The sequence below is a fragment of the Alexandromys fortis genome, unplaced genomic scaffold (genome assembly GCF_014885135.2).
Source record: "Alexandromys fortis isolate MF-2015 unplaced genomic scaffold, M_Fortis_MF-2015_v1.1 scaffold_3, whole genome shotgun sequence".
NCBI classification, from domain to species: Eukaryota; Metazoa; Chordata; class Mammalia; order Rodentia; family Cricetidae; genus Alexandromys; species Alexandromys fortis.
Window position 1 is genome coordinate 18,108,386 of NW_026067909.1, and position 17,827 is coordinate 18,126,212.

The window sequence follows — 17,827 nt, forward strand, 5'->3', positions numbered from 1 at the left end:
GCAGAGAAACCCTGTCTCGAAAAACAAAAACAAAACAACAAACAAACAAAAAAGACAAAAAAAATGATGACATGCATTAATTTATTTATTGCTTATCATGAATGGCACCACTGGCTCGTCTAGGTCAGGGAACAACTAACAGAAATCTTTCTCTTTCCTCCACCGCGTGGGTCATGGGAATCGAACTAATATAGTCAAGTCTGGCAGCTTGTGCTTCTACCCGCTGAACCCTCGATCAAACCGGCTCAAGCGCTCCAACGCTCCCCCGAGGCTGGGTCTCTACCGTTGGCAGATGGCCCCGCCCACCAAGTGGGGCTGGTCTGGCCCTCCCGGCACCCGTCCACCCGTCCCCACGTGACCCAAACAGACGGGGCACTTCCGCTTCCCCTCAGCTCTCCTCCGTCTGTGTCCCCCCCCCCATCCCCGCCTCCGGGTCCCCAACCCGGTGAGTTCGCGAGCGCCGGGAGGGCGGCGTCGCGGGCGGAGTCGTCCCGGGCTGACCCTCGCCGCCTTCCTTCTCGTCACCGCAGGTCCCCGCGGAAGCGGCGGCTGGCGCCATGGCGGAGCTGACGGCTTTGGAGAGCCTCATCGAGATGGGCTTTCCCAGGGGACGCGCGTAAGGGAGCTTCCCCTCAGCCCGTGGTGGGGGGCCGCGGGCCGGGCCCGGCCTGACCGTCACCATGGCTGGTGGGCGCTACTCTCCGTGTTTCTGCCCCCAGGGAGAAGGCTCTGGCCCTCACAGGGAACCAGGGCATCGAGGCTGCGATGGACTGGTGAGCGACCTGCCCGGGTGGCGGAGGTTTGGGGGCTGTGGGAAGGGCGGCCTCAGGGCTAACCCCGAGCCGACTTTCCCTGCCCAGGCTTATGGAGCACGAAGACGACCCCGATGTGGACGAGCCGCTAGAGACTCCCCTCGGCCACATCCTGGGACGGGAACCCACGTCTTCAGAGCAAGTTGGCCCTGAAGGTCCTGACTGGGAGACATCTTGTGATTCTAGACATCTAGTGAGGGCCTGGGAAAACCGAAATTATTTTATTATAAGTAATAATACTGGTTGCTTGTTTGTAGGATCTGGGTCTGCTGCTGGAGAAAGCAAACCCATTTTGACTGAAGAGGAAAGACAAGAACAGACTAAGAGGTAACTAGCTGGCAATTTCACTTTGTGTGTATGTTTCTTTTGGAGTCAGCCCAAGACGAACTGATCCTCCTGCCTGTGCCTCCAGAGTGCTGGGATTAAAGGCCTTCACCACAGTGCCCTGCGTTGTCTTTTGAGACAGGGTCTAGCTGTGTACTTCAGGCTGTCCTGGAACCCAGTATATATCCCAGGCTAAGTTCAAAGCCACGTTCTTCTGAGTGCTGGGGTTACAGGCATGGGCTATCTAGTACATAGACTCACTTTCCAAAGGGTCATGGGGCCAGCTTCCTTCCTCTCAATGCAAACACAAATCTGAGCATAGAACCTGACCAGTTTTTGGGAAACAAAATAAAAACAAGGTCACAGCCAGACGTTGGTGTCATGTGCCTTTAATCCCAGCACTCGGGAGGTAGAGAAACCCTGTCTCGGAAAAAAAAAAAAACAACAACAACAAAAAACAAGGAAACAGTCTGATGTAGCCCAGGCTGGTCTAAAACTCCTGTGTGACTACAGATTACCTTGAGATTCTGATTCTCTTACCTGTACCTTGCAAGTGCAGGAATTACAGATGTGTGCCACTATGCCTAGCTCTCATTTGCCCCTTTCTCGTCTCTCTTTCTACAAGGCCCCGTTGTGTGCTAAGTATGTGCTCTATCACTGAGCTATACTCCTAGGCTCCTGTTTGTTGTTATGGTTTTGTTTTTGTTTTCTCTCATGTGTCTTGGAACACGTGTCCCGCTCCATGTCCAACTTCAGCTTTTTCTTCTCTGCAAAACAGAATGTTGGAGCTTGTGGCCCAGAAGCAACGGGAACGTGAGGAAAGGGAGGAACGAGAAGCTTTGGAACGAGAAAAGCAGCGGAGGAGACAAGGGCAGGAGCTGTCAGCTGCACGACAGAAACTGCAGGAAGATGAGATGCGCCGTGCTGCCGAGGAGCGCAGGAGAGAAAAGGCTGAGGAATTAGCCGCCAGGTCTGGACGCTCGTCGTGTTGGGTGATAGTTGAGAAGGAAATCAAGATTTTCCCTGTCTGTCTCTGATTTCTTTTCTTCCTGTCTACATTCCAGACAAAGGGTCCGAGAAAAAATTGAAAGGGACAAAGCAGAGAGAGCCAAGAAGGTGGGTGACTAGAAATCTGTGGGTATAATGGAGGAGGTGGGTTAATTTCCTTTTTCATTAAGAGAAAGCCTGTGCATACATGATTGTTTGTTTGAGACATATTTTACTCGGTAAATATGCCCAGATATTTGCCCAGACTGATCTCAGACTTCTTGTTCTCCGCCTTAGCCTTCCAAGTGCTAGAACTTAAAATTGTGAGCCAAACCTGGATGGGTTGTTTTGTTGTGTTGTTGTTTTGTTTGTTTGTTTGTTTGATTTCAGGGTGATCTGTAGTCACACGGGAGTTGCAGGTTGAATCTCTATGCATGCTAGACTGGTGTGCTAGCACTGAGCTAGTGTTCCTATTTTGTCTTCCAGTATGGTAGTGTGGGTTCTCAGTCATCACCACCAGCAACAGAACCAGGTCCTGTTCCTTCTTCTCCCAGCCAGGAGCCCCCTACCAAGCGGGAGTATGACCAGTGTCGCATACAGGTATGTGTTCAGTGGCTGTCTTGCTCCTGGAACCCTGTGTTGGCCTATAAGGTGCCCAGCACAGAGCTATTTGCATTTAAGTCCCATTTGCCAAATCACTCCCTTCTTTGTACATGACTTTTGAAATCCTACCTCCTCTACTCTTGGGAGTGATCGAATTTCACCTGCCTGTCTTATTTAAATCCATACTTCATTCTTACTCAGCAGTTACCCTTTAATTATAATGTTTTCATTAGACTTATTACATAGCTGTTTTCATAATATGGCACTTCCTAGATTTTGTTTGTTTTGTTTTTTTGAGACAGGGTTTCTCTGTGTAGTTTTTTGTTGTTGTTGTTGGTGGTGGTGTTTTTTTTTCGAGACAGTGTTTCTCTGTAGCTTTGGAGCCTGTCCTGGCACTAGCTCCTGTACACCAGGCTGGCCTAGAACTCACAGAGATCGCCTGCCTCTGCCTCCCAAGTGCTGGGATTAAAGGTGTGAGCCACCACCACCCGGCAACTATGGTTTTTAAAAATAATTCCAGCTTGTCTTTTCTTGATTGTGAGGTAGCTGGAGTCCTTTTTCATCACCTGTTGAAGCAGAGCATAAGTGGTTGTTCTTCAGGACCTTTAAGTAGTGTTTGTACTGGTGCAGTCTCTCCAGGAGAGCAGACCAGCTTTAGTCCTCCTTTCCTTTTCTTGGTTACTTCAGTTTGTGTGTGTGTGGTTTTATTTATTTATTTGTTTATTTATTTTGACACTGGGTTCCTCTGTGTAACAGCCTTGGCTATAGACCAGGCTGGCCTCAAACTCCCAGATATCCACCTGCCTTTGCCCTCTCTCCCCTCCCCAGTGCTGGGATTAAAGGTGTGAGCTACCATTATCCAGCCAGTTTGTTATGAGACAGGGTCTTGATGTGTAGACTAGGCTGGTCTTGAATTTTGAGATAACCCCTGCCTCTGCCTGAGTGCTGGGATTACAGGCATATGCCACTATTCCAGACTTTGTTTTATTTTCGGAACTGGGTCTTGCTGTACAGCCCTACAGACCTCCTGGAGTTCACTGTGAAGATCAAGCTGACCTCAGACTTCGGGTGGTCCTCCTTCCTATTTCTTCTCTGTGCTATGATTATAGGTATTGTCATTACCTGGCCTCACCTATTTATTTATTCATTGTTTTATTTATTTATTTATTTTTGGTTTTTCGAGACAGGGTTTCTCTGTGGCTTTGGAGCCTGTCCTGGAACTAGCTCTGTAGACCAGGCTGGTCTCGAACTCACAGAGATCCGCTTGCCTCTGCCTCCCGAGTGCTGGGATTAAAGGCGTGAGCCACCAACGCCCGGCTATCATTGTTTTATTTTTTGAGACAGGGTCTCCTGTACCTGATGCTGACCTTGAAATTGTTCAACCTGCTTCCAGCCCTGGAACTTTATGTAAACCAGGGTGGTCTTGAAGCTTCAGAGATCTGTCTGTGCCCCTAAGTGCTGGGGCTATAGGCACGGGCCACCCCATATCCTAGTCCTCATTCGGTTTCAGTGCTCATAGTACTTTTTGCCTTCTAGGTTAGGCTGCCTGATGGGACATCCCTGACCCAAACGTTCCGGGCCCGGGAACAGCTGGCAGCTGTGAGGCTTTATGTAGAGCTTCACCGCGGGGAAGAACCTGGACAGGACCAGGACCCTGTGCAGTTGCTCAGTGGCTTCCCTAGAAGGGCTTTCTCGGAGGCTGACATGGAGCGGCCTCTGCAGGAACTGGGTATGTTATATGAGACCAGGAGTCAGGACTTAAAGGAATGAGGGGCAGTAGAGATAGGAAAAGGAAAGGGGCTTAGTGGACATGGTATGTATGTTTCCAGAAATTTGAAGGCCTAAGGCGAAGTATCCTTGTAATTCAAACTCTTTCTTCTATCTTTAGGACTCGTGCCTTCTGCTGTCCTCATTGTGGCCAAGAAGTGTCCCAGTTGAGGGTCTTCCATCCCATCAATCCTTCCTGACCTCTTCATCTTTGATAAAGCACTGACATTTCCTTCCTAATAAATAGACCCTTTGAGTTATGTATATGCCTGGCTCCTTCCTGAATGACTAGAAAGGGCACTATGAGAAGATAAAGGGAAGGCATTTGAAGAAGGACCTCTTTGTCCAGTTGGCAGTAGTTTTCTAGGACTGATTACCTGCTTGGGGGTGTGTGGGGGGATGTGCATTACACAGCACCTCTTGTTCATAGCATAAAGTGGTACTTAAGGATTTTCTGTTTATTTTGAAACAGAGAGGGGCTGGAGAGATGGCTCAGCGGTTAAGAGCACTGACTGTTCTTCCAGAGGTCCTGAGTTCAGTTCCCAGCAACCACATGGTGGCTCACAACCATCTGTAATGAGATCTGGCGCCCTCTTCTGGCCTGCAGGCATACAGGGAGGCAGACTGTTGTATACATAATAAATAAAATCATTAAAAAAAAAAAAAAACAGAGATTATGTAGTCCTGGCTATCCTGGAACTATATAGACCAGGCTGGCCCTCAAACTCAGAGATCCCTTGCCTTTGTTTCCAAATTTGGGGTTAAAGATGTGTGTCATCATGCTGGGCTTGATTGAGTTTAAAATCCAGGACAGCCAAGGCTACACACAGAAACCCTTTCTCAAATATCCAAAAAAAAAAAAAAAAAAGACCTTACTATTGCTTTTTTTTTTTTAAGATTTATTTATTTATTACATATAGTGTTCTGCTTGCATGTATACTTGCAGGCCAGAAGAGGGCACCAGATCATTCATTACAAATGGTTGTGAGCCATGTCTTTGCAGGGAACTGAACTCAGTAGCTCTGGAAGAGCAGCCAGTGCTCTTAACCTCAGAGCCATCTCTCCATCCCAAGGCCTTACTATTATGTATTTCATATGCCTTGACTTCTTGAAGCCACTCCATTAGTGTGATAGGCTAATAGTATCTATTTCCTATATTATGAAACATTTAATGCTTTAGCAGTGTCTGGCATAGTACATGCCCCGTAAACACTGGCTATATATAAAGTAGTGGGTTTGTGGGGTGTTTATTTTTTTTGTTCACCACCCTGCCCATTGTACACACTTTAATCCTTTACCAAAGCCCACACAAAATTTCCCAAAAGGGCCGGGCGGTGGTGGCACACGCCTTTAATCCCAGCACTCGGGAGGCAGAGGCAGGCGGATCTCTGTGAGTTCGAGACCAGCCTGGTCTACAGAGCTAGTTCCAGGACAGGCTCCAAAGCCACAGAGAAACCCTGTCTAAAAAAAAAAAAAAAAAAAAAAAAAAAAAAGGTTCTTGAGAGCCCCAAAAGCAAAAAAAAACCCCTTTCTCAAAAAACAAAAAAAAAAAAAAAAAAAAAAAAAAAAAAAAAGGGGGTGCTGGAGAAGTGTGGTCTATAAAGTTGAAATGCTGGAATTTTGTCAAGAAGCAATGGTCACCATGCGATTCATGGCAGGTGACCTCTTAAGACTCAGTGGTTAAGAGCACTTAGCTGCTCTTGGGGTCAGTTCCCCAGCACCCACATGGCAGCTCACACCTGTTTATAACACCAGTTCTAGGGTTTCTGTTTTGTCCTCACAGACAAAACACCAATGAACATAAAAAAGACCAAGACCAAATCATCATTGCCTATAATAATCTCAACACTTAGGGAGCAAGGAAAACTGAGGTTAGTTCAGGTAAGCCCAGGATAACATAGCAAGACTATCATAATTTTTATTTATTATGTATGCAATATTCTGTCTGTGTGTATGCCTGCAGGCCAGAAGAGGGTACCAGACCCCATTACAGATGGTTGTGAGCCACTATATGGTTGCTGAACTCAGGACCTTTGGAAGAGCAGGCAATGCTCTTAACCTCTGAGCCATCTCTCCAGCCCAAGACTATCATAATTTAAGAAAAGCGCCATGCAACAGTTACTGTGGAGGGGTTTTTATTAAGGGAAGGGGGGAGACCAGCCTCTCAGGGTGGAGCAGCAGAAGAGAGACATAGATAGGAGGTGGGCAGAGCCCTTTTAAAAGGCAAGTAGTGAACTTGTAATTCCTGCAGTGTCGTGGTGGCACACGCCTTTATACCAGCAGTTAGGAAGCCGAGGCAGGTGGATTCAAGGCTGCCCTGATCTACTGTGAGAATTCCAGGATAGGCTCCAAAGCTATACAGAGAAACCCTGTCTTTAAAAATGCTGTCAAGAAACAAGCTAAGTAAGGCAGGGAATTCATAACAAAGAATAAGCCTCTGTGATTTATTTGGGAGTTGGGTGGTGGGCCCCCCAAGAAGCCAAAAGATTGAACATTACACAACACACACCTATATATGTATATGGGCTAGGTGGAGCTCAGTGATGGGTACTAGCATACCCAAGGTGCTAGGGCTCAATCCTCGGTACCAAATCAAAAAAGGATTTGTGGCCTGGTTCATCTCTGCAGGTACAAGCCCATGGCCCTGGGTTTTGTGTGCCACCATATAATAAACAACTTTGGGGGCATAGACACATATATTTACGTGTATGCCTGTGGAGGCAGAAAACTTAGAGGTCAAAAGAAACCAGCAGTCACTTTCCTTCATTCACCAGGTGGGTTCCAGGGATTAGATTTAAATCCTAGGTTTAGCTCAAGGTGCTTTTACCCACAGCCCTTTCAACCGTCCCTCACTACATTTAGCAAGAGGCTGTATGTTGGGGGGAATAGCGGGATTTTCGTGGCAGGATCTCAACTATAGTCCAGGACAGCCTGAAACACTTTATAGCCATGGCTGGCTTTGAGCTTGTTAGAATTCTGGCTCAAGCTGCCAGGTGCTGAGACTCAGCTACCATGCACTGCTGCACTTTCCAACGACCCTTTTTGCCCATTTTGTAATAGTTTAAACCCTCGGGCCTTTTTTTTTTTTTTTTTTGAGAGCTGGTTTCACTATGTAGCCCCGGAGGGTCTGGGAATTATTAAGCAGACCAAGCTGGCCTTGCAGAGATCTTCCTGCCCCTCTGTCCCAAGTGCTGAGGATAAACACTCAGTTCAGAATATCATGTAGTTAAACCAAAATCTTTCTCTTTTGAGGTAGTAGCCCAGGTTTGTCTTGAAACTACTATCTTCTTACCCTCCTGGGTGCTGTGGTTATTATACTTATATGTCACTGAGCTATGGTTAAGAATGATCTGACACAGATGTTTTAGTACTGAGTCAGCTTCTCTTACAGAGCCTTAACAAGGCCTGGCAATGGAGGTACATACTTTTAATGCAAGCACTGAGGAGGCAGAGGCAGGTGAAGCTGTGAGGCCAGCCTGGTCTACAGAGCGAGTTCCAGCACAATCAGGGCAACACTGACTGGAAAGAGACTTTAACCGAAGTTAAACACTGTTCTGTGACTTCCATATATGCAGCGCGTCCGCACTTTCATTTTTCGCTCTACAACATAGACACACAAAACAGACATTAGAAAAGTCTTTTTTTTTTTTTTTTTTTTTTTTACCGCCAGTTGTTGAAGCAAACTTAGATCATGTGACCTGTTTTTAATAGTCAGAAAACCTACTGGACTTGGAACTCTCCAGGACGAGTGAGTGGCAATCAGCAACTTCTGCTCCCACCGTGCCGACCCTCTCAGCTCTTTAGGCATTAAATATCCGGCTGCGGAATCCACTTAACGGATGGACTGGATTTATTAGTTCCTTTGGTTCCACACATCCGACCCCCATCTCGTCCCTGTCACGCGATGTGCACATTAAACGCGACCACCGACGACAGCTACCTGTGCCTGCTAGAGTCGTGTTACCCTGAATCCGGACTCCACCCCCGCGCACGGAGAAAAGGCGCCTCGAAGGTCCCACAGGCAAGCTCTGGTGTCACGCTGACCTGCTGCCGTCGCTAACTGCTTCCGTCCAGTTCTTCCTCCAGGCCACGTTCTCCTCCGTAGCTGACGCTTTCTTCAGAGTAGCCATCACTAGTTCCTTGGTTCGGGCAGCTTCTTCCCTGCGCCGCGGGTCCCGTTCCGGAAACTCCTAAGGGCAAGAAGGATGTTTGCAGCCCGGGCCCGAAGACATGGCCTCTCCCCACGCACACCCACCTCGGGGAGCCCGGGTGTTTCTACCTGCAGCATTGCCTGCTTCTGTAGTTCTCCTGGGGTTACAAGGGCAAACAGAGTGGAGCCAACGCCAGCACCCGCGCCGAGCACAGCAACCACCACCAGTGCTTTACGAACCGTGTTCATGGCCGACCACACTACCAACGAGATGCCCTCTGCATCCTCCGGCGGCCTAGAAGGGAGCCGCGACGTCTCGCCGCTTCCCATGCGGGCTAGAGCGACCGAGGCGGGGCGGAGCCGAAAACCATAGAGCAACTTCCAGGCTAAAGCGGTGCTGGCCCTGTTGAAACGTTTAAATTCTTTTTTTGTTTGTTTGTTTGTTTTGTTTTTCTAGATGGGGTTTCACAGTGCAGCTTAGGATCCTGTTCGGGAACTTGCTCTGTTGACCAGGCTGGCCTTGACCTCAGCTGCCTCTGCCTCCCCCGTGCTGGGATTAAAGGCGTGCACCGCCACTGCTCTGCAAGACTCTTGACTCTTGAAATTATAGATTTAAAAAACAACAAAAGCAGGTCAGTGGTGGCGCGGTGGCCCAGGCCTTTTTTCTCACCACTCCGGAAGCAGAGACAGGTGGATCTTTGAGTTTGAGATCAGCCTGGTCTGCAGAGCGAGTTCCAGGACAGCTAAGGCTACACAGAGAAACCTTGTCTCGAAAAAACAAAAAAGACCAAACAAAAAATCCGTCGCACTCCCCTCACCAGCCGACTTGGAACTCCCTGTGTAGAAATTCATTATGTAGACCACTGACCTCACACTCACAAGGAAGCCACCTGCTGCTACCACCTCACCTGAAATGAGATCCTGGAGCTTGGTAGCTGAGTAAAGGACGTTGAATATCTTAAAAAATGCTAGAGCCGGCTGGAGAGAGGGCTTAACAGACCTGGGTTCAGTACTCAGGCACTGTGATGCACATACACATGCAGGCAAAACATTAATGACACAAAACAATGAAGAAAAAAGAGTTTAGGGCCATTGCCATAAAAGAGTGCATGATTACTGTGGATTTTTGAGTTGCTAAGTTTTTGCTGGGTGGTGGTAGTGCACACCTTTCATCCCAGGACAGCTCTCTGAGTTCGAGGCCAACCTGCTCTACAGAGTGAGGTCTAGGGCAGCCAGTGCTACACCAAGAAATTCTGTCTTAAACTAATTAAAGTAAAATAATTTTAATTAAAAATAAAAACTATGGGGCTGGAGAGCTGGCTCAGAGGTTAAGAGCACTGACTGCTCTTCTGGAGGTCCTGAGTTCAATTCCCAGCAACCACATGGTGGCTCACAACCATCTGTAATGAGGTCTGGTGCCCTCTTCTGTCCTGCAGGCATACATGGAGGTTGAACACTGTGTACATAATAAATAAATAAATACCATTGCCAATTTTCAATCCCAGGAAGTTTCAAATCAATAGAGGACTATTAATATTCTAAGTACACAATGCAATGACTAACACCTGAACTCTCAAATGTTTAAAAAAGGTAAATCTGGAAGAGTTGGGGACCAGTCAAGGCTTCATTGAAAGAAATTGTTTCAAAACAAAGCACATAGAAGTTAGGACAAACAAAAATTCACAGCCAAATGGACAGAATAGGAAACAATTTTTTTCTCTCTCAGGTTTTGAAACCAGAGTGTTAGGCAAGCTTTGTATCATAGATATGCTTTCTTAGCCCATTCCTTGCTCTTTTTAAGAAAAGACTTTCTGGCTGAGCGGTGGTGGCACACACCTATAATCCCAGCACTTGAGAGGCAGAGGCAGGTCACTCTCTGTGAGTTTGAGACTAGCCTGGTCTACAGAGTGAGTTCCAGGACAAGCTCCAAAGCGACAAAGAGAAACCCTGTCTTGAAAACGAAACCAACGGGTTGGAGAGATGGCTCAGAGGTTAAGAGCACTGGCTGCTCTTCCAGAGGTTCTGAGTTCATTCAATTTCCAGCAACCACATGGTGGCTCACAACCATCTTTAATATCTGGTGCCCTCTTCAGACCTGCAGGCATACATGCAGACAGAAAACTGTATACATAATAAATAAAATGTTAAACAAACAAACAAAAAACAAAGCACACACAAAACAAACAAACCACTGGCTTCTTTTCCAGAGGACCCGGGTTCAATTCACAGCACCCATATGGCAGCTCACAACTATCTGTAACTATAGTTCCAGTGGATCCAATGCCCTCACACAGACATGACTATGGACGAAATACAAATGAACATAAAATATTTATTTTGGAGAGGCAGGCGGATCTCTGTGAGTTCGAGACCAGCCTGGTCTACAAGAGCTAGTTCCAGGACAGGCTCCAAAACCACAGAGAAACCCTGTCTCGAAAAACCAAAAAAAAAAAAAAAAAAATTTATTTTGGTTTTGGTTTTTCTTTTTTTAATTTATTTAAGATTTCTGCCTCCTCACCTCCACCACCTCCCATTTCCCTCCCCCTACTCCAATCAAGTCCCCCTCCCTCATCAGCCCAAAGAGCAATCAGGGTTCCCTGCCCTGTGGGAAGTCCAAGGACCACCCACCTCCATCCAGGTCTAGTAAGGTGAGCATCCAAACTGCCTAGGCTCCCACAAAGCCAGTACGTGCAGTAGGATCAAAAACCCATTGATTGCCCTTGTTCTTGAGTTCTCAGTAGTCCTCATTGTCCGCTATGTTCAGCAAGTCCGTTTTTATCCCATGCTTTTTCAGACCTGGGCCAGCTGGCCTTGGTGAGTTCCTGATAGAACATCCCCATTGTCTCAGTGTGTGGGTGCACCCCTCGTGGTCCTGAGTTCCTTGCTCGTGCTCTCTCTCCTTCTGCTCCTGATTTGGACCTTGAGATTTCAGTCTGGTGCTCCAATGTAGGTCTCTGTCTCCTTTCATCGCCTGATGAAGGTTAATATTCAGGAGGAAAATATTTATTTATTATGTATACAGTGTTCTGTCTGTGTGTATGTCTGCAGGCCAGAAATGGGTACCAGACCTTATTACAGATGGTTGTGAGCCACCATGTGGTTGCAGGGAATTGAACTCAGGACCTTTGGAAGAGCAGACAATGCTCTTAACCACTGAGCCATCTCTCCAGCCCCTGGTTTTGGTTTTTCAAGACAGGGTTTCTCTGTGTAGCCATGGCTGTCCTGGAACTTGCTTTGTAGACCAGGCCTTGAACTCATAGAGATCTGCCTGCCTCTGCCTCATGTGTGCTGGGACTAAAGGCATGTGCCACCACCACCCGGCTCATAACATAAGATTAACAAAAAATAAAAGGAACGAAGGGCTTCTATGATTTCATTTTCTAGTCATGATTGGCCTGGAACTTGCTGTGTAGACTAGGCTAGCCTTGAAGTCCCAGAGTTTTGCCTGCCTGTGCTTCTTAAATTTTGCTATTAAAGATGTGTGCTATCCTAACTGGCTTGTTTACTTTTGTTTTCCCAAGACAGGTTTTCTCTGTGTAGTCCTGGCTGTCCTGGAACTGTCTCTGTAGAGCAAGCTTGCCTCTGTCTCCCCTGTCTCCCAAGTGCTGGTATTAAAGGACTGCACCACCACTGTCTGGAGTTCTTGGCAGGCTAGGAGAGATGGCTCAGTAATTAAGAGCACTGGCTGATTTGATTTGATTCCCGGCACCCACGTGGTGCCTGACAACTATCAGTGATGCCTGTCCTATGAGATCCAATGCCCTCTTCTAGAAGACATACTTGCAGGCAAAACAGCTCTACCTATAAAATAAATAACATTTAAGGTAAATAGATAAAAAGGTTTCTGTGAAACAGCAAAAGCCACATAAGCATTCGTTAAATAACATACAAATAAGTCCACTTGAGAAAACCAGCAAACACGGAGTTAGGAAATCCACCATCACAGCTTTTTATTTATAGGGCTTTAATCCAGATGCCCTTGTCTCCTACCTTGACTGCCATCCCCAGTGTCTCAGGGAGTAAGCAGAATAAAGCTCCTGTGTCTCCTCTTTGGCTTCTCCCCTCCCTTGGAAGGCCCATAATCTCCCAGCATGTCAGCGTTCTTTCCTCAGCAGTGATTAAGGAGCCCTCTACAAAGACGATTAAAGCATAGTCTGTGTGGGGCACTGCGCAGGGGACTTGACCTGGAACCCAAGCACCCTGCATTCTTAGAGTCACAAGCATGGCCCTCGTGCCAGGAAGTAGCAAGGATGGACCTTGGTCTGGAGATAGTCCCCTGTTGACGAATCCTCTCTCAAGGAACAGAGAGGAGCCTGGCAGATGTGAAGGTCAGCAGGATGCTCAGGTGAGTACTACTGGTCCAGGAACTGGCTCTTCCTCCAATTGGGCCCAACACCCCTGCTGTACTTATGCAGGTGTCTCCAAAGCCCCGCCTGCCCTCTATTGTGGTAGAGGTCTCAGAGAGGAATGAGGAAGACCAGGAGGATAGCCAGTGGTCACATGAGGAGTTGCTGCTGCTCACTGATGGTGAAGAGGAGGAAGCAGAAGCCTTCTTCCAGGATCCAAGTGAAGAGCCAGGTGAGGGTGATGGATTATTCATTCAGGCCATTGCCATCTAGACTTTCCAGGCCCACAGTAGGTGTCCAGGAATGCTAGAAACAGGGACCTTAGAGGACAGCTTTGGTGTTTTGTTTTGTTTTTCAAAAAGTCTCACTCTATATTTCAAACTGAACTAGAACTGAAGATCTTCCTGCTTCAGCCTCCCAAATTGTGGGGTTGCAAGACTGTAGCACCATGCCTGGCTTGTTTGCTTGTTCCTTTATTTAAGCACTGAAAAGTGAACCTAAAGAGGTACTCTACTGCTGAGCTATATTCCCAGTCATTTTTAATTAATTTATTTGAGACAGTCTCACTGCAACTCAGACTGACCTAGAGCTAACTATAACTCAGGCTGGCCTTGAACTCATGGTAATCCTTTTGCTTCAGTCTTCTGAGTACTTGAGATTATTAAAAGCCTGAGCCCTGGGCTCTGCACCCTACTAGTTTAAAAGGCTGTTCTGATCTGGAAATGATGGTCTTTAAAAAATTTAGGCGTAGTTGGGTATGGTGGTCCCTGCCTTTAATTCAGGAACTTGGAAAGCAGAGGCAGGCTGATCTCTGTGCGTTACAGGTCAGCCTGGTCTGCATAGTGAGAATGTATCTCCAAAATAATAATAAATAATAGCAATAATAATCTTTATTTACTTGTAAGAATGAGTAGGGTGTACCTGTACCATAGTATGTGTGTGTGTGTGTAGGTCAGAAGACAATTTGTGGGAGCCAGATCTCTCATTCCACCTTGTGAGTTCTAGGGACTAACTTCAAATTGGTCCACTCCCAAGTAATCCCAGCACTTGGGAGGCAGAGGCAGGCAGATCTCTGTGAATTGGAGATCAGCCTGGTCTACAAGAGCTAGTTCCAGGACTAGCCCCAAAGCTACTCAGAGAAACCCTGCTTCAAAAAACAAAACAATCAAGTTGGCTGACTTGATAGCCTTTTTTCTTGCAGGCGGAGCTCTACCCTTTCTACTATTTGTTTGATTTTTGCTTTTGTTTGCACTGTTGAGATAGAACCCAGGGCCTTCAAGCATTTTTTTTGAAAAAATGTGTGTGTTGCTGGGCAGTGGTGGCACACATCTTTAATTCCAGCTCTGGAGAGGCAGAGCCAGGCAGATCTCTGTAAGACCAGCCTTGTCCACACAGTGAGTTCCAGAGCAGCCAGAACTACACATGGAGACCTGGTGGTGCAAGCCTTTAATCAGAGCCCTCAGGAGGCAGAGGTAGGAGGATATCTGAGTTCAAGGCCAGTGTGGTAGAGACAGTTCCAGGACTGCACAGAAAAACCCTGTCTCAAAAAAAGACAGCCGAGTGGTGGTGGCACAGTGCCTTTAATACCATCACTTGGGAGGCAGAGGCAGTGAATGAGGCCAGCCTGTATTATAAAGTGAGTTTCAGTACAGTCATGTCTGTTAAAAAGAGAAACTCTGTCTAAAAAAAAACTAAAAAAACAAACAAAAAAAGCAAGCAAACTATTTCAGGTATGGGGTGTGCATGTGTCCCCTGCATACCCGCGAAGGTCAGAGGAAGACCACGTGTGTCACACTATCAATTATGACCTGCTTTGTCTTTTGCTGGCTAAGCCATCTTACCAGCTTCTAAAACCAAGGCCGTTGGCATGTTAGGTAATTGATCTACCACTGAGCTGCACCCATAGCCTTAATTTGCCCTTTTGGTTTTGTTCTTTTGCTTTCTGTGGACAGAATTCATCATTTGTTTGGCCTGGGTCTTGCTATGTTGTTGAGTGGCAATCTGGATTTTTATTATTTTAAAATGCATGGTTCACTACTGGGGAGGGGAGCAGATAATATAATTACCCCACATCTAACTATCTAGAGGTAATATTTTAGGTGGATGGTTGTATGATTTTTTTTGCATTTATTATGCAGTCATTGTGCTAAAATATTTTTCCTTATGATTTCTCAGAACTCAAAATGGAGATAATTTTCCTTCATAAAGGAGGAAACTGGGCTAGGGAGTAGAGTGCTTGCTCTGCAAGAGTTCAGATCCCCAATGGTCACACAAATTCCAGCTGGGCACAGCAGCCCACTTGTAATCAAGTGCTCTCTGGAGGCTGAGATTCCCGGAGTAAGGACCTGGAGTAGCTGTACAGCAAAGCTCTGGGTTCAGAGATTCCTTGAATATAAAGTGAAGAGCAATTGAGGAAGATACCTGACTAGAACTCTGGCCTGGCCTCCACACCTATTTTCACTTTTTTTTTTTTTTTAATTTAGATTTGTTTATGCCTCAGGAGGCCAAGACCTACATACCTGAGTTCAAGGACTGGCTCCATAGCTACTGAGAAACCCTGTCTCGAAAAACAAAACACAAATTATGTATACAAGTGTGCTATCTGCATGTACACCTTTATGACAGAAAAGGGCATCAGGTCCTACTATACATCGTTGTGAGCCACCATGTGGTTGCTGGGAATTGAACTCAGGACCTCTGGAAACAGTGCTTTTAACCACTGAGCCATCTCTCCAGCCCCCTGCATTTACTCTTGAATACAAATACAGAAGCATGAATTACTACCCTGACCCATCCCCACGTGCTAGCTGAGCCAGGATCTCATAGGAATCTGACTACCTCTACTGCCCCAGTACTAGGATTAATGGTAGAATAAAACTCTGGTAGCACACAGAAAAATGAGGCTGGAGAACTGGCTGGGCAGTTATAAAAGAACTTGCTACTTTTGCAGAGGACCTAGATTTGGTTCCTAGCGTGTATGTGGTAGTTCACAACCTTATTTAACGCTAGTTCCAGGGACTGGATTTTCTCTTCCTACCTCCTCATGCACCAAGCATGCATATGCTAGTCACACACCCTAAAATAACCAAACATTTACCTGAGTTGTGCATGGTAGCCAGCCTTACTAGTGTTTCTGTGTACAGTACCTATGCTTTAACTACCTTTTGTAGACTAGGTGGGCCTTGAACTCAGATCACACCTGTCTTTGCCTCCAAAGTAATGGGATTAAAGGCGTGGACCACCACTGCCCTGCCAGCTTGACTTGTTACACAGTGAGTTCCAGGCCAGCCAGGGTTATGTTGAGAGGCCTTGTCTCAAAATAGTGTATGTATCAAGAATGTGATAGGGTCACTCTTCTCCCAGGTTGGGCTTGGATCCCACAGGACCCCACATCTCCTTTAAGAACGTTTAACCCTGGTCTTGGCTGGGAGCATGAACAAGAGGATGCCTCCTGGATTACTGAAGATACAGAGGGTCAAGAAACTTCCAACCCCTGTCCTCTTTGGGACCCTACAGTGTCCGGCAACTACAGAACCCGATTTGTGGAATATTCCCATTTCCCACCTCCCAGTACCTTTGGGGGTAAGTATTGTTTCTCCCTTGTTTCTGTTTTCACAGCCCTTTTGTTCACTCTAGGCCAGACACAATAGAGGGAGGTGGATCTGAGTTCGAGGACAACCTGGTCTATAAAGTGAGTTTATGGGCAGCCAGGGCTTTTATGCAGAGAAAAATCCAAGCACATTAATTGAACACCAGGGTAACCTAGTGTCCTAGGATTCTCAGGACAACAGTATTCCCAAACAGCTGGGAGAAACCTGACCATGTTAGGGCTCCCGGATTCCAGTTATCTGTCATTAAAAACCCCATCCCCTACAAATAGAGGCAGGGTGTTCGGCCACGAACTCCTTGCATAAAGCTGTATGTGAACCCCGCCATAGGCAACATATCCACCCCGAGGATATTCACATGGTAAGGGGAGGCCTGTGCAGGTGAGATCTCACAGCTCCCATCCAATATCCTTAGTGTACAGTCTGCCTCTCACAGCTGTCCCAGGGATTTCCTCACAAAGTAGAAGGTGGGGTCAGGGCCGAAGCATTGCAGGGCATGAAGTCAATTTCAGCAGCTTCTTTTGGCTAGACTACTAGCCAGGGAGCCTGTTCTGGGATTACTACAGGTCTTTACTACACGGCGAACTACAGTTTTAAAGATCCCCATGCCTTTAGGATCTCACCTTCTATACGAATGAAAGCTACCCGCCACCATGGGTAGACATCTCCGAGGTCTTCACAAGATCGACCAGAGAATCTAAAGTGTCACGCGCAAACCCAGTATGTGCTACAAGGTCTGAGTCGCGTAAAAAAGGGAACGCACACAAGGCTCTTAGGGTTCACTGACTTTACTGGTTCAACAATAAACCGCCAAAGGAAAGACGTTAGCTGTCACTCCGGGGCGTCATCCACAGACCTGAAACCAAAATAAAGAGCATTCAGTACCGACCGCACAGAGGGGACTGCCGGTTCTGGCTACATTTCTGCATCGAGAGAGATGTCCCGGCGTCTGAGGATAGAACCGGCGAACGGGAGGCCGCAGGCACCGAAGACATAACGCCGAGAGGGCCGGAGCCCTTTCCTTCTGCCTCCGTACATAACGGGGAGCAGGACCGCACGCCCGGTCCCCGCCAAGAAATGGAGGGTCTACAAGCCCAGGCCCAGATCCCAGCAGCGCCCAACTGCCCCCGCATACCAACAGTCAGAACCCACTTACGTGAAAGACGTCCTTCGAAAGACCCGTATGACCGCGGAACACATTTATATAAGCCCGGAGTCGGCCTCTCCCCT

The 17,827-nt window shown here is 47.1% G+C and overlaps 3 protein-coding genes and 1 non-coding gene across 6 annotated transcripts; 2 read left to right on the forward strand and 2 right to left on the reverse strand.

Annotated features, from left to right (window-relative positions):
• Window positions 1-317: 317 nt before the first annotated feature.
• Window positions 318-4,757, forward strand: Ubxn1 (UBX domain protein 1). The gene is made up of 10 exons (XM_050137693.1): window positions 318-445; window positions 531-616; window positions 720-773; window positions 861-967; window positions 1,070-1,139; window positions 1,915-2,106; window positions 2,201-2,252; window positions 2,610-2,723; window positions 4,263-4,455; window positions 4,615-4,757. The coding sequence occupies exons 2-10, from the start codon at window positions 558-560 to the stop codon at window positions 4,662-4,664; spliced, it is 891 nt and encodes a 296-aa protein (XP_049993650.1). The 5' UTR covers window positions 318-445; window positions 531-557; the 3' UTR covers window positions 4,665-4,757.
• A 1,854-nt stretch (window positions 4,758-6,611) lies between these two features.
• Uqcc3 (ubiquinol-cytochrome c reductase complex assembly factor 3) lies at window positions 6,612-9,108 on the reverse strand. 3 transcript variants are annotated; one of them, XM_050137291.1, is made up of 3 exons: window positions 8,773-9,108; window positions 8,538-8,683; window positions 6,612-8,093 (listed from the first exon to the last, which is right to left on the reverse strand). In XM_050137291.1, exons 1-3 carry the CDS (start codon window positions 8,971-8,973, stop codon window positions 8,036-8,038), a joined length of 405 nt encoding a protein of 134 aa, XP_049993248.1. In that variant the 5' UTR covers window positions 8,974-9,108; the 3' UTR covers window positions 6,612-8,035. The 3 variants fall into 3 exon arrangements, with proteins under 3 accessions (XP_049993248.1, XP_049993247.1, XP_049993249.1); XM_050137290.1 differs by having other exon boundaries at window positions 8,010-8,387; XM_050137292.1 differs by having other exon boundaries at window positions 8,010-8,683.
• A 1,642-nt stretch (window positions 9,109-10,750) lies between these two features.
• On the forward strand, window positions 10,751-16,658 carry Lbhd1 (LBH domain containing 1). The gene is made up of 3 exons (XM_050137288.1): window positions 10,751-12,988; window positions 13,059-13,221; window positions 16,353-16,658. The coding sequence occupies exons 1-3, from the start codon at window positions 12,866-12,868 to the stop codon at window positions 16,637-16,639; spliced, it is 573 nt and encodes a 190-aa protein (XP_049993245.1). The 5' UTR covers window positions 10,751-12,865; the 3' UTR covers window positions 16,640-16,658.
• Window positions 16,659-17,532: 874 nt separating this feature from the next.
• On the reverse strand, window positions 17,533-17,681 carry LOC126498962 (small nucleolar RNA SNORA57). The gene has a single exon (XR_007590939.1). It is a non-coding gene; the product is annotated as a small nucleolar RNA SNORA57 (small nucleolar RNA).
• Between the last annotated feature and the right edge of the window lie 146 nt (window positions 17,682-17,827).

Coding starts and splice junctions, on each gene's coding strand:
- Ubxn1 (XM_050137693.1), top strand. CDS start 558: ATGGCGGAGCTGACGGCTTTGGAGAGCCTCATCGAGATGGGCTTTCCC. Junction 2,253..2,609: donor AAGCAGAGAGAGCCAAGAAG/GTGGGTGACTAG, acceptor TTTGTCTTCCAG/TATGGTAGTGTGGGTTCTCA. Junction 2,724..4,262: donor ATGACCAGTGTCGCATACAG/GTATGTGTTCAG, acceptor TTTGCCTTCTAG/GTTAGGCTGCCTGATGGGAC.
- Uqcc3 (XM_050137290.1), bottom strand. CDS start 8,973: ATGGGAAGCGGCGAGACGTCGCGGCTCCCTTCTAGGCCGCCGGAGGAT. Junction 8,684..8,772: donor AGAAGCAGGCAATGCTGCAG/GTAGAAACACCC, acceptor TCTTGCCCTTAG/GAGTTTCCGGAACGGGACCC. Junction 8,388..8,537: donor GCAGTTAGCGACGGCAGCAG/GTCAGCGTGACA, acceptor ATCGCGTGACAG/GGACGAGATGGGGGTCGGAT.
- Lbhd1 (XM_050137288.1), top strand. CDS start 12,866: ATGGCCCTCGTGCCAGGAAGTAGCAAGGATGGACCTTGGTCTGGAGAT. Junction 12,989..13,058: donor AAGGTCAGCAGGATGCTCAG/GTGAGTACTACT, acceptor GTACTTATGCAG/GTGTCTCCAAAGCCCCGCCT. Junction 13,222..16,352: donor GGATCCAAGTGAAGAGCCAG/GTGAGGGTGATG, acceptor CTCTTCTCCCAG/GTTGGGCTTGGATCCCACAG.